This window comes from Garra rufa, chromosome 7 (assembly GCF_049309525.1).
Source record: "Garra rufa chromosome 7, GarRuf1.0, whole genome shotgun sequence".
NCBI classification, from domain to species: domain Eukaryota; kingdom Metazoa; phylum Chordata; class Actinopteri; order Cypriniformes; family Cyprinidae; genus Garra; species Garra rufa.
In genome coordinates, this window is record NC_133367.1 from 27,409,534 (window position 1) to 27,422,656 (window position 13,123).

Below are 13,123 nucleotides of genomic sequence, written 5' to 3' on the forward strand. Positions count from 1 at the left end.
GTCAGAATTGTGAGATATAAACTCGCAAGTCTGAGAAATAGTCGCAAATTCTAAGAAATTAAGTTGGAATTGTGAGATATAAACTCACAATTCTGAGAAATATTTACCATTCTAAGAAATTAAGTTGGAATTGAGAGATATAAACTCACAATTGTGAGAAATAGCATCACAATTCTGAGAAATAGTCGCAATTCTAAAAAATAATTATTTCTAAAAAATAAAATAATTTCTAAAAAACACCAGACGTGACTTGCGCGAATAAATCGCGCTATTCGCGCGTTGTTGGACGCTTGAACATTTAAGTTTACTCGCTTCATTCGCGCGTGAAATTCGCGTCATTCGCGCGTGACATTTACTTCACAACAGACGCGAATTCGCGTCATGGGAGGGGCGTCTGCCAAGTAGTTGTAAAATAGGTGAATGAGCTCAATTTGCCAGCTTTAGCTCGCTTCAGCTTGCTTGTAGTCTCAATATGTATATATATATATATATATGTATATATATATATATATATATATATGTATATATATATATATATGTATATATATATATATATATGTATATATATATGTATATATATATATATATATATATATATATATATATATATATATATATATATATATATATATATATATATATATATATTGTAGGTCAGATTGAGTAAAGAGCGTTTTTTTAAAACTTACCAGATTGTCCGACCTCTTCATTCACTTTCTTCCAAGCAAGATCCTTTTTATTCCTGTTTCTATAAAAGTACAAAGATGTATCGTACAGCTCCGAGTAACCACAGACAGCAACGGTGATTTTGTCCTCCATTGTAGTTTCGGATTTCTGCCTCCGTCACTACTAGAGCAAGCTCCTGATTGGTTAATGCTCAATTCGCGCCGCTTCATTCGCGCGTTTCGCGCCGCAGGATAGCTATTCGCGTCTTTGCATTGACTTAACATGTAAATCACTCGCGCTTGCCACTTCATTCGCGTCCGGTGTGAACGCACCATGAGAAATATTTACCATTCTAAGAAATTAAATTGAAATTGTGGGATATAAACTCACAATTCTGAGAAATATTTACCATTCTAAGTAATTAAGTTGGAATTGTGAGATATAAACTCACAATTGTGAGAAATAGCATCACAATTCTGAGAAATTAAGTTCGAATTGTGATATGAACTCACAATTCTGAGAAATTAAGTCAAAATTGTGAGATATAAACTCACAATTCTGAGAAATAACTTCACAATTCTGAGAAATAACATCACAATTCTCAGAAATTAATTTGGAATTGTGAGATATAAACTCACAATTGCCAGTCAGAATTGCGAGATAGTCGCAATTCTAAAAAAATATTTCAGAATTGTGAGATATAAACTTGCAAATCTGAGAAATAACATCACAATTCCGAGAAATAGTCACAATTCTAAGAAATTAAGAATTGTGATATAAACTCGCAATTGTGAGTTAAAAAGTCAAAATTGCACGATTTTCCTTGCAATTCTCGCATTTTTGACTCCTAGAATTTTTTGTCTATATAACGAAGGGCAAAAGAAACCAAAATGTTTTGGTTACCAATATTCTTAAAAACATCTTCTTTTCTACAGAGCATGGAAAGCCATACAGGTTTGGAACGACATGACAGTGAGTAAAAGCAAAGTCCCTTTAAGGCAAGTCATGTCACTCAGCGGCCATCTTCGAAATGCTTTTCGGGCATGCAAGTGCAGCTCCTATCTGTTTGAATGGGGAAACATCAAATTCTCCAAAACTGTTCACCTAGCTGATGATTAAATTTAATATTTTAAATCACCAATAAAATCAGACAAGAACTGTTTCATAAATATGGTTCCTTGTGCTCCAATAGCATAAAAAAAAAACGTTTATTTTTCAGGCTAGATGAACCAGTGCGAATGCGCAGTACTGAGCACACGACTAAGAGCGCCGATTGTTTCAATAGCAACCGGGACCTCTTACGGCAGATGCAGTGACGGGCTGACTTTACTAATCAACGATTGGCTCTTTCATTAAGAAGGCGGGGATTCGCGGCCATAATGAGCGCTGCATATTTCCCATTCAAAACTATACGAGTGACATTTCACGAGTTCGCTCTTACATATAATCAGCTCCGAGCTCGGTAGTCATTCCCGAGCCCGGGGCACTCCCCCTGCCCAGGGAGAGGGGTCCGAGCTCGGCATTTGGCCCGAACCCAATAGCGCTCCCCCCTAGCTGGAGGTGAAGAGAAATATAAAAGGGGGGTGGGAGGGATGCTGAAATCAGAGATAAGTGAAGGTAGGACTGCTTGGTTATTTAAAGGGACTGTAGTGATTGGATAGGGAGAGTGATTGGATAGGGAGTGTGATTGCTGATGGTGAATTGGCCGTGTTAATTATCTGCGCGAGCTCCTCCTGAAATTTGTTAACAAAACATCACGTCTTGGGTATTCTATAGTCTTTGGTAAAAGACAACAGGATTTTCACTTTCTGGGTGAACTATCCCCTTAAAAAAAGGACACAAAAACACAAATATATCATGAAAGTGGTTGATATTACTCAGGAACTATATTTCTATTTCAAGTCTTCTGAAGTCATGATATAGCTTTGACTTTTGACAATGAATCGTTGAATTGTTCACTTAACCAGTCTAAATGATTTGTTCATGAATCAGACTGATCAGGTTCTTGAGTTCAACTCACTGATTCAAGGAGAAGTGACCAGTACATTATTCAAAATAAATCCTTTTGTGTTCAACAGAGGATAAATGAGTTCTGAATGACATGAAAGTACGTAATGAAATATGGATTTCAAAGATTTTTAAAGAGCATATGAGGAACATCTCATGAAGACCATGAAGATGTGTGAATTAAAGGATTAGTTTACTTCCACAATAAAATATCCTGATAATTTACTCACCTCCATATCATCCAAGATGTTCATGTCTTTCTTTCTTCATTCGAAAAAAAAAGTTATGGCTTTTGAGGAAACATTCCAGTATTTTTCTTCATATAGTTGACTTCACACCTTAAGTAATCAAGCTGAAAACGTCACACGTGGTTAGTTCTTTATCTGTGTACTTTGGTTCAAAAAGGTAGGGTAGGGCGAAACACTCCATCTCATTTCTTCCTCCAAATTCAAAACTGTCTGACATCGTTGTTTTATCTTTTTTTGCAAAGGGCATTTGGGTTGGTACTTCCGTCTACGTCATGCATGACCTTTCCAACTTGACTACGTAATGCGTAAGGTCAAGCTAGTACAAGACGAGCATCTGTGGTTAAAAAGTATATCAATTTCAAGACTCTTACTCTTCGGCTGGGATCGTGTAGAGCCCTTTAAAGCTGTAACTCTGTGGAAAAAAATCCTGGAAAACCTTAATTTCTTTTCAAGTGAAGAAAGAAAGACATGAACATCTTGGTTGACATGGGGGTGAGTAAATTATCAGTAAATTTGGATTCTATAAGTGAACTAATCCTTTAAGTTAACAAAAGGAGGTCAGCACTGGAGGAAACAGTACAGTGTGGTTTAAAGTGAGGCGGTACAGTATTTGTCCTCTTTTTCCTCACCTGTGCCTTTCTTGCAGATGTAGGGCAGGTTATAGTTGCAGGGCACATCGTTCCATTTGCCGTTCTCATGGGCGATCATCACCACGCAGTCCTCTCCGCCCGCAAAGAAATTATCCGGCTGGTTCTCCCTCCAGTTCTCATATTGCTGGAGGAGGAACGGGGATATTTCAGGCCTAAATTCAATCCCATGGCTTTACTAGGTATTTCGTGTACCATCTTAGATATCCTTAGCATTACAAATGGGTTCCCAGATACTCCTAATGGGTCTGATATAATATATTATATAAACTTGTTTGCTGCCCTAAATGGTTTGAAAACTTGAAAGAGAGACTTGAGCGTCCATTTGCATAATCATACTGCCTGCATTATCATACTGTGATTAGTTTAAGTGATTCATTGTACTGTATGTTTTGATACTTACACTAAAATGTACATTTTATTTTAAATAATATATTCATATTAATTAAACATTTTAATTTCAATTTAATATTTAGTTTAAATATAAAGATTTCAATGAAATGTCTATTTAAAATATTTAATAATATTTATTAAACAAAAAGTAATGTTTTATATGCTGTCTATTTTAAATGTCTATTTAAAATGTAAGTAACCATTTAAATTGTTGATGGATAAAAATAAAATAAATCCTATACAATATTAAAATAGCGTTAATTAATATATTTACATTAAACATTAATAAAGCTAATAAAATACTAATACATTTAATCATTTTAAATATACACAAAAGTAAATTAATAAAATTAAAATACATGTTAATTAGTATATTTATATTAATTATAACATTTTATCTGTTGATGGATGCATTTCGATTAAATATCTAGTATAAATATATTCAAAATACATATATAAATAAAATGTATATCAAATAAAAATTGAGTAGAAAAATTAGTAATTAAAATTAAAATAAATTCCCATTTAAATATTTATATTATTTTTAATATTTGATTTATTGTCTATTTTAAAAATACAAATAAATTATATAATACTTTGTTATATATTATTACATTATATTTATATATATATATATATATATTCATTTGTTGATGGCAAAATAGTAAATTAAAAATCAAGTAAATATTAAAAGAAATGTTCATTTAAATTCTTATATTAAATATATTATTTCATTTGTTAATGGACATGAATATTTTAATTAAATATTTTGTTGATATGTCTTAATATATAGGTTTTAATATATAGGTCTCCATAAAAATAAAGTAATTATTTCTAAAAAGTGAATAAAGAAAATGCTTTTTAACTAAAAATTAAATCAAAAAGCTAATAAAATAATAAGATAAATGTCCACTTAAATATTTATATTGAATTATTTATTGTTTTTTTTTAAACATACAAATAAATTATATATTACTTTCCAATGTGTTGATAGAAACTAAATTAAAAATCAATTAAATATCAAAATAAATGTTTAGTTAAATTCTTATATTAAATATTTTAATTGTCGAGGGATATAAAACTTTCAATTAAATATTTTGTTTGAATATAGTAATAATAATAAAACATTAAAAATACATGAATAAATTAATTAAAATTAAATAAAAAATATGTTTAAATAATTTTAATATAATTTTTTAAAAAACATTTACATAAAATTATATTTAAATAGTTATAATAAATGTAACATTTTATTTATTGTATATTTTAAACATACAAATAAATTATATATAAATATATATATTTCTTTGTTGATGGTTAAAAACTAAATAAAAAAATCTAATTAAATGTTAAAAAATGTTCATTTAAATTCTTTCATTATTATATTTTAGTTCTTAATAAATATAAATATCCAATAAAACATCAATTAAAAATTACTTAATTGAAGTATTTGTTTATTTTAATTGAAAGTTTTCAGTTAAAATATTTAACACAAGAATTGAACTAAACATTTATCTTGATATTTAATTGATTTTTAATTTAGTTTCCATCAACAAATACGTAATATATAACTTATATGCATGTTTAAAATAGACAATAAATAATTCAATATAAATATTTAAATGAACATTTACGTTAATAATTTCTTAGATTTTTATTCAGTTTTTATTAAAAAAAAAAAACATTTTCTTTCTTCATATATAGATAATTCAATAAAAAAATTTATTTATAATATATTTATACTAGATATTTAATTGAAATATATCCATCAACAAATAAAATATTACTCTTAATACAACTTTGGTTTAATTAAATATTTAATTTTACATACATTTTTATACTGATTGTGCCAGACTCACCAGATCCATGTTATCAGTCCACTGAAAGTCGTCCTCCACCATCCTGTCATTCAGACCAATCCAAGTGTTTTCATGGCACAGTCCTGTTAAAAACATACATTTTTTGCATTCATTTAGAAGTTATCTCGGCACATATTTTAATTTCACCATATCTAATGAAAACACAAAACCAAGTGTAACCAGGTAGACCAGGTTAATACCATGAGTAAATAGAGTCCCACAGTCATAAAATGCAGAGCTAATGCCTCCCATTTAAGTCATAGTCTGCTTTATGTCTCCTAGAGGGCCACTGGGAACCGAACGATGGTGTTATCACAATCACAATTCACACTCAAGCCAGAAGCCATCAGATCGTCCCCAAGATGCATTTGTGAGATTTTTTTTTTTTTGGTCTGGCTGTAATGGAATTTCAATCATGGTGTTACTGATTAACATCATTACAGGGCCCATTAATCTTCCTAATGGCTGTGCCCCCTTTATTGCAGGGGTGGAGATGTCCATTTTCAAGGCGATTAAACACACTTTTGGTGAGCGCTGTGCCTCTGTGTGCAGACAGCATGCTGTTAGAGGCCACACTGAGCGCCATTACGCCGGATTTAGGGTGGACTAGGGGAGGGAGACATAATGCAATCTGTAGCTTGTGGGAGGTCAGCGGTCCTGACGCTTGTCTTAGTTATCTGGCTGGATATTAATGAATCTAGGCTACGCAAATAGTTTTAGTCGAAGCTAATTGGGTAAAACAGACACAGATTAGCCACTGATACCGGTCATTTGCTGGTTTATATGCCATGAAGAACAGGGTTTCGCGAAATACAGAATTTAGAAATTGGTTTCTGTTTAATGAGAGCCAACATGTTAGTCGGTTGCAAATAATTTTAAGCAGAAAGACTTTTTTTAAAGAATGTTCATTGAAAACAAATGACTTGCAATTGATTTGGTGCTGCAAATCGATGTTAAACTGACCAAAATGTACACTTATCAATGGTAAATGTGAGTAACAGCTGAATTTGGAGGATTAATAAAACAAAAAGGTATGTGCGAACATTTTATGTGGAAATGCATCAAATCGTACACAAAAGATTCACATTACACCACCAAAATGAAAGCACAAGCAACCAAATTAATGAAATTAATTAATAAAAATTATTAATATAAATTAATGAAATCTATATTATTTTTATTATTTTATTATTGTTATTTTTGTCTTTATTAAAGACATTAGTATTTGTTCAAAATATTGGTTGGTATATGGCGGTAATGATATTGGTAATAAATAAAAGTAAATAATAAAAAAATCTAATTACATCCAATCATACACAAAATACTCACATTACGGCACAAAAATAAAAATACATGCAACCAAATTCATAGAATGTGAATATTTTATTTTTTATTTTTATATTTTTATTTTTATTATTATTTTAAACAACATTATTACTTGTTAAAATACTGGTTGTTATATGCTGTTTATGCTAGTGGTAAAACAAAACAAAACAAAACAAAACAAAACAAAACAAAACAAAACAAAACAAAACAAAACAAAACAAAACAAATAAAATAAAATAAAATAAAATAAAATAAATAAAATAAAATAAAATGAACAAACAAAACTGTGTAGCTCATCAAAATTTTGGTCAAATTTTCTAATAAAATTATTATTATATAATATCATAATTTTATTAGGAAATATATTATATAATTAAAATGCACACACAATACCATTTAAAAAAAAAGTTTGGAGTCAGAACTTTTTTTTTGTTATAGAAAATAGCAAGGATGCCTTCAATTTACCTAAAGTGACATTAAAGATATTTATAATGCTACAAATAACTTCTATTTAAAATAAATCATGCTCATTTGAATGTTCTTCTTACCAAAGAATTATGGAAAAATGCCTGGTGATCAAGAGACTTTCAAAAACAAAACAAAACGAAAAAACCAACCCCAAAATTTCGAATGTTAGCATAACTACTCAGGGGCGCCGCTAAGGGGGGGGGGGGGGTAGTTAGGACAATTCTAAGGGCCCACGCATTTTAGGGGCCCCCAGAGACCTGCTTTTTTTTACCTCATATTTTGTCATAGGGCCCAAAATTGCGAGCGGCGCCCCTGTAACTACTAAAAGTTATTTCAACAAGTACACTAGCATATATGAGTTACATAACTATATTCATAACTCTGTCTGGGTCGAACACTGATACCAACCATTAATGAAGTCCTGCTCTTGTGTGGAATGGATGCTGGCCAGGTGACCGCTGTGCTCTCTGCAATCCTTCTCCGCATCTTCCCACGTGTGTCTGCGAGTGAAATACCTGTAGCAGTGGCCGTGAAACTTCCTCCAGTTGTGCTCGCAACCCTCAGTATCTGCCAGGAGATGCGAAAGATGCGAAAAAATGCGACTTGTTAGCATTTAACATTCCTTTAAGGCAACCGACACAATTAGCATAACAAAATGAGGGAAAAGGTTAAAAGATTAGTATGCATTTTTTTAGCACTGAGTCTGTCAGGATATTTAAAACAGCCCATTCAGCGATTAATCTCACACGCTAGCCTACTTCAGCGCTCAACTTTAACTTTTCTGACACATCCGAGCGTTTTATTCGCGGCTCTTTGTTGTCACTAATCCGTGGCTGTGAACATAAGCAGTTTAGCATTAGCCAAACCACGTCTTAATCTATTCAAATGACAACAATCTAGAGAAGTGTCTTCCGCCGCTAAGTTCACCGGCTAATTAAGCCTTGTCACATCCCTGTCAGAACTGCCTCTTTCTAGCCCTCCGGGACTCTCTAGCACATCTGGACGCATGACGAACAGATAATCTGTCCTTTTCTGAGCGCGTCTGACTTCGTACTTTTGCGTCTGTGTATGAGTGTGAAGGTTTTAGCCGTCCCAGACTTCCCCTTTTTTGGAGCTCTGAGCACTTCGCTGCCTTTTTTACTTCTAGCAAATTCAAAGCGACGTTGGTAAATTGGCTGCTGCAAATTGGCCCGTATGGGGCTCTGTTTAGCATGCAGAACGCGGAGAAACGGAATGTACCGCAAGAAAGTATTTAAGGCGCCGCGACCACTGCAGTCGCCATGGGTCTGCGTGTCCAAAATGCTAAGGTTGACTGTCAATCACATCACTTCCTCATTTTCTTGATCAGAGTGAAAATGTAATCATAATTTGCTTTTCTCTGCTAGAAATACTAGCCTAGATGGTGCAGGTGAACCAGCATGGGGTTATGTTTAGTGAGGTGATCACTAGATCACTAGAACCACAGCATCCAATCATGTTCTCTCAAAATGCAAAGTTTCATTAAAAACAAACAATTTGCAGTCAATGAAAATCAATGCTGCGTGTCCAAAATGTGCACGTACCAAGGGCAGACGTGAATAAAAATTTAATTTAGTGGCTAAATTGGTGTAAGAAATGTTTTACCTTAGTTTAAATTTATTAGTCAAATATTAATCTAAATTTATGTTTTCATATCTTGTGATGACACATACATTAAATATTCATCACATTACACCAAGACAATGCAATCATGAGCAACAAAATTCATCAGTACTTCACCAAAACACTGCTTGTCATGTGGTGCTGTGAATGCTATTGGACAGAAATAAAATAAAATAAAAATTATTTCAAAAAAATTATTGGTCAAAAATAAAATTATGAAATCAAATACAAAATAATAAAATACAAATCTGAATATTTAAAAACATATATATACAGTCAAGCCCGAAATTATTCATACCCCTAGAAAATTCTGAAAAAAAAAAACACTGAAAAAAAAAAAATTCTCAGCTTTTATTTACATTTGAACAAAAAGTGGCATGTCCAAAATTATTCATACCCTTTGCAAACTTTCAGAGTCTATGGGGAAATCCAAAATTCTATACCATTCCAAATAGTCCAAGCTGTTATAAAGCATCCTAATTACCCTGATTCATTGGGAACAGCTGTTTTAATCAACTCAGCAGGCGCCACGACCACTGCAGTCGCCTTGCAGTTTATCTAAATGTAGGTTTTCCTCGTACACATCAGTGCTTCACTAAAACACTGGTTGTTATGTGGTGCTGTGAATGCTATTGGTCAAAAATAAAATTAAAAAAGAATATTTAGAAAATATGTGTAATATAATAATAATGTTATGTTGTGCTCTAAATGCTACTGGTAAAAATAAAATTAATAAAAATAAAATAAAATACAAATATGAATATTTAAAAAAGTAATATAACAATATTGTGCTGTGAGTGCTATTGTTTAAAAAAATAAAAATAAAATAAAAAATCTGAATATTTAAAAAATATATTTAATATAATTATATTGCTCTGTGGTGCTGTGAATGCTATTGTTAAAAAAAAAAATCTGAATATTAAAAAAAATAATAATAATAATAATATGGTTATGTGGTGCTGTAAATGCAGCTGGTCAAGAATAAAATAAAATAAAAATATATGTAATATAATAATTTTGTTATGTGGTTCTGTGAATGCTATTGGTCAAAACTAAAATAAAATAAAAAATCTTAATATTAAAAAAATATATATTAATTAAAATGAAAATAAAATGCAAATATTTTTAAAATACATGTAATATAATAATATTGTTAGGTGGTGCTGTAAAACCTATTGGTTAAAACTAAAATAAAAACAAAAATAAAATAAAAATATTAAAAATATATATATATATATGTAATATAATTATATTGTTATGTGGCGCTGTGAATGCTTTTGGTCAAAAATAAAATTAAATAAAATTAAATTAAAAATATTAAAAATATTAAATATAATAATATTGTTATGTGGTGCTGTGACTGCTATTGGTCAACAATAAAATAAAATAAAAATATTTTTTAAATGGTTATAATAAAAATAATTATAATTTATGGTTAAAAATAAATAAAGGAATACATGTAATATAACAATATTGTTATGTGGTGTTGTGAATGCTATTGATTAAAAATAAAATCAAATAAAAATCTGAATATTTAAAAATGTATATAATAATAATAATAATAATAATAATAATAATAATAATAATATTTAACAGTTAAAATATATGTACTTTTTTAAATAAAAATGCAAAGTTACAGTTTCATGGCCAGTATATAATTATAATATAATTAATTTGCTATGTGATGCTGTGAATGCTATTGGTCAAAAATAAAATAAAATAAAACAAGTGAATATTTAAATAACATATGTAATAATAATATTGTTATGTGGTGCTGTAAATAATATTGATCAAAATTTAAATTAAATTAAATTAAATTAAATATATGTTTTTATATAAAAAATCTGAATATTTAAAAACATGTTTGTAATGTAATAATACTGTTTTGTGGTGCTGTGAATTCTTATAATAATAATAATTATAATAATAATATTTAACAGTTAAAATATATATAATTTTTTTTAAATAAAAATGCAAAATTATAGTTTCATGGGCAGTAAGAACTCTTTGAGCTGAAATAATTGCAATTTAATAAACTGGGAGCATATCTTCTCTGGGCTGGATGGAAATTTTACAGTCGTTATTGGTTTGCACATGCTTTTATTTGTAGTGAGCATGTTTAGTCTTCATACATCCATCCATTAACTTGTCTTTCTCTTTTTCATTTGGTTTCTATCTATTGCTGCTTCTCATCCTTTGCTTTCCTGCTTCTCCTGCCAAACTTTTTTCATTTAAATATATGGCATTTCTTGTTTTAAAACCTCTGCTTCCACATGTTTGCATTCCCTGAAGATTACAAACGCAAAAGATTCAGAGCTACATTTTGAGGGCTGCTCCGTTTAACCTGAGTCAGAGGGATCTAGCCTAAAGCTTAACCTGAAAGAAAATACTGCCTGGAACAAAAGCATCACGATCCTCTCTCATACGCTTTGGCATTCAAGCTGCTTTCTGTTCTCTAGGGAGAAAACAATCTGGCTGCTCTTTCACTGCTGCTGGAAGGCTGGATCTGAGACAACACACGCCATGTTTCCCAAAGGAGGATGAAAAGCGTTAGCTAATCTATAAGGCAACAGCTAATGTTTAATGTAACAACAGATTTCAACTGGTAGGTGACAACCCAAAAATGGGTTGCAGGTCTGATAGGGTTGAGAATATTAGGGAAAAACAATGTTAAATGTAAATAATAGAATGCAATGATTCTATGGGTAGGATAGCAAAATATCCAAAAGTTTATCAACTTTTAAATGGCTCCCATATATATTTTCAGAGTTTAGGCTATTGACCTAATTACGAATCTGTCTTTTGCCAAACTCAGACTATTTTAAAAGACTATTTAGAAACAAACAAACAACAAAACAAAACAACCCAGACTATTTTAAAATACTGTTCAGAAACAAACAACAAAACAAAATACTGTTTAGAAACAAACAAACAAACAAAATAAAACAACCCAGACTATTTTAAAAGACTATTTAAAAACAAACAACAAAGAAACAAATAAACAACAAAATAAAACAACCCAGACTATTTTAAAAGACTATTGAAAAACAAACAACAAAACATAACAACCCAGACTATTTTAAAAGACTATTTAGAAAAAAACCCAGACTATTTACAAATAAACAAACAAACAACAAAATAACCCAGACCATTTGAAGACAATTTATAAACAAACAAACAAACAACTAAACAACCCAGACTATTTAAAAGACTATTTAGAAACAAACAGATAAATAATAAAACAACCCAGACTATTTTAAAAGACTATCGAAAAACAAACAACAAAACAAAACAAAACAACCCAGACTATTTAAAAGACTATTTAGAAACAAACAGATAAATAATAAAACAACCCAGACTATTTTAAAAGACTATCGAAAAACAAACAACAAAACAAAACAAAACAACCCAGACTATTTTAAAAGACTATTTAGAAAATAACCCAACCCAGACTATTAACAAATAGACAAACAAACAAACAACCCAGACTATTTAAAAGACTATTTAGAAACAAACAAACAAATAACAAAATAACCCATACTAGTTTAAAAGACTATTTAGAAACAAACAAACAAATAACAAAATAACCCATATAGTTTAAAAGACTATTCACAAACAAACAACCAACCCAATCTATTTAAAAAGACTATTTAAAACAGACAAACAAACAAACAACAAAACAGTCCAGACTATTTTAAAATACTGTTCAGAAACAAACAACAAAACAAAATACTGTTTAGAAACAAACAAAATAAAACAACCCAGACTATTTTAAAATACTATTTAAAAACAAACAACAAACAAACAAACAAACAACAAAATAAAACAACCCAGACTATTTTAAAAGACTATTTAGAAACAAACAAAC

At 30.3% G+C, this 13,123-nt stretch overlaps 1 protein-coding gene across 1 annotated transcript in view; it reads right to left on the reverse strand.

Moving 5' to 3' along the window:
* The window catches only part of ncanb (neurocan b), a 128,004-nt gene that overhangs the window by 10,155 nt on the left and 104,726 nt on the right, over positions 1 to 13,123 (reverse strand). The window contains exons 11-13 of the mRNA XM_073843645.1: positions 8,023 to 8,181; positions 5,821 to 5,903; positions 3,551 to 3,695 (exon numbers count right to left, since the gene is read on the reverse strand). Of these exons, the coding sequence (XP_073699746.1) occupies positions 3,551 to 3,695; positions 5,821 to 5,903; positions 8,023 to 8,181 (387 nt within the window). The remainder of the gene's footprint in view (positions 1 to 3,550; positions 3,696 to 5,820; positions 5,904 to 8,022; positions 8,182 to 13,123) is intronic.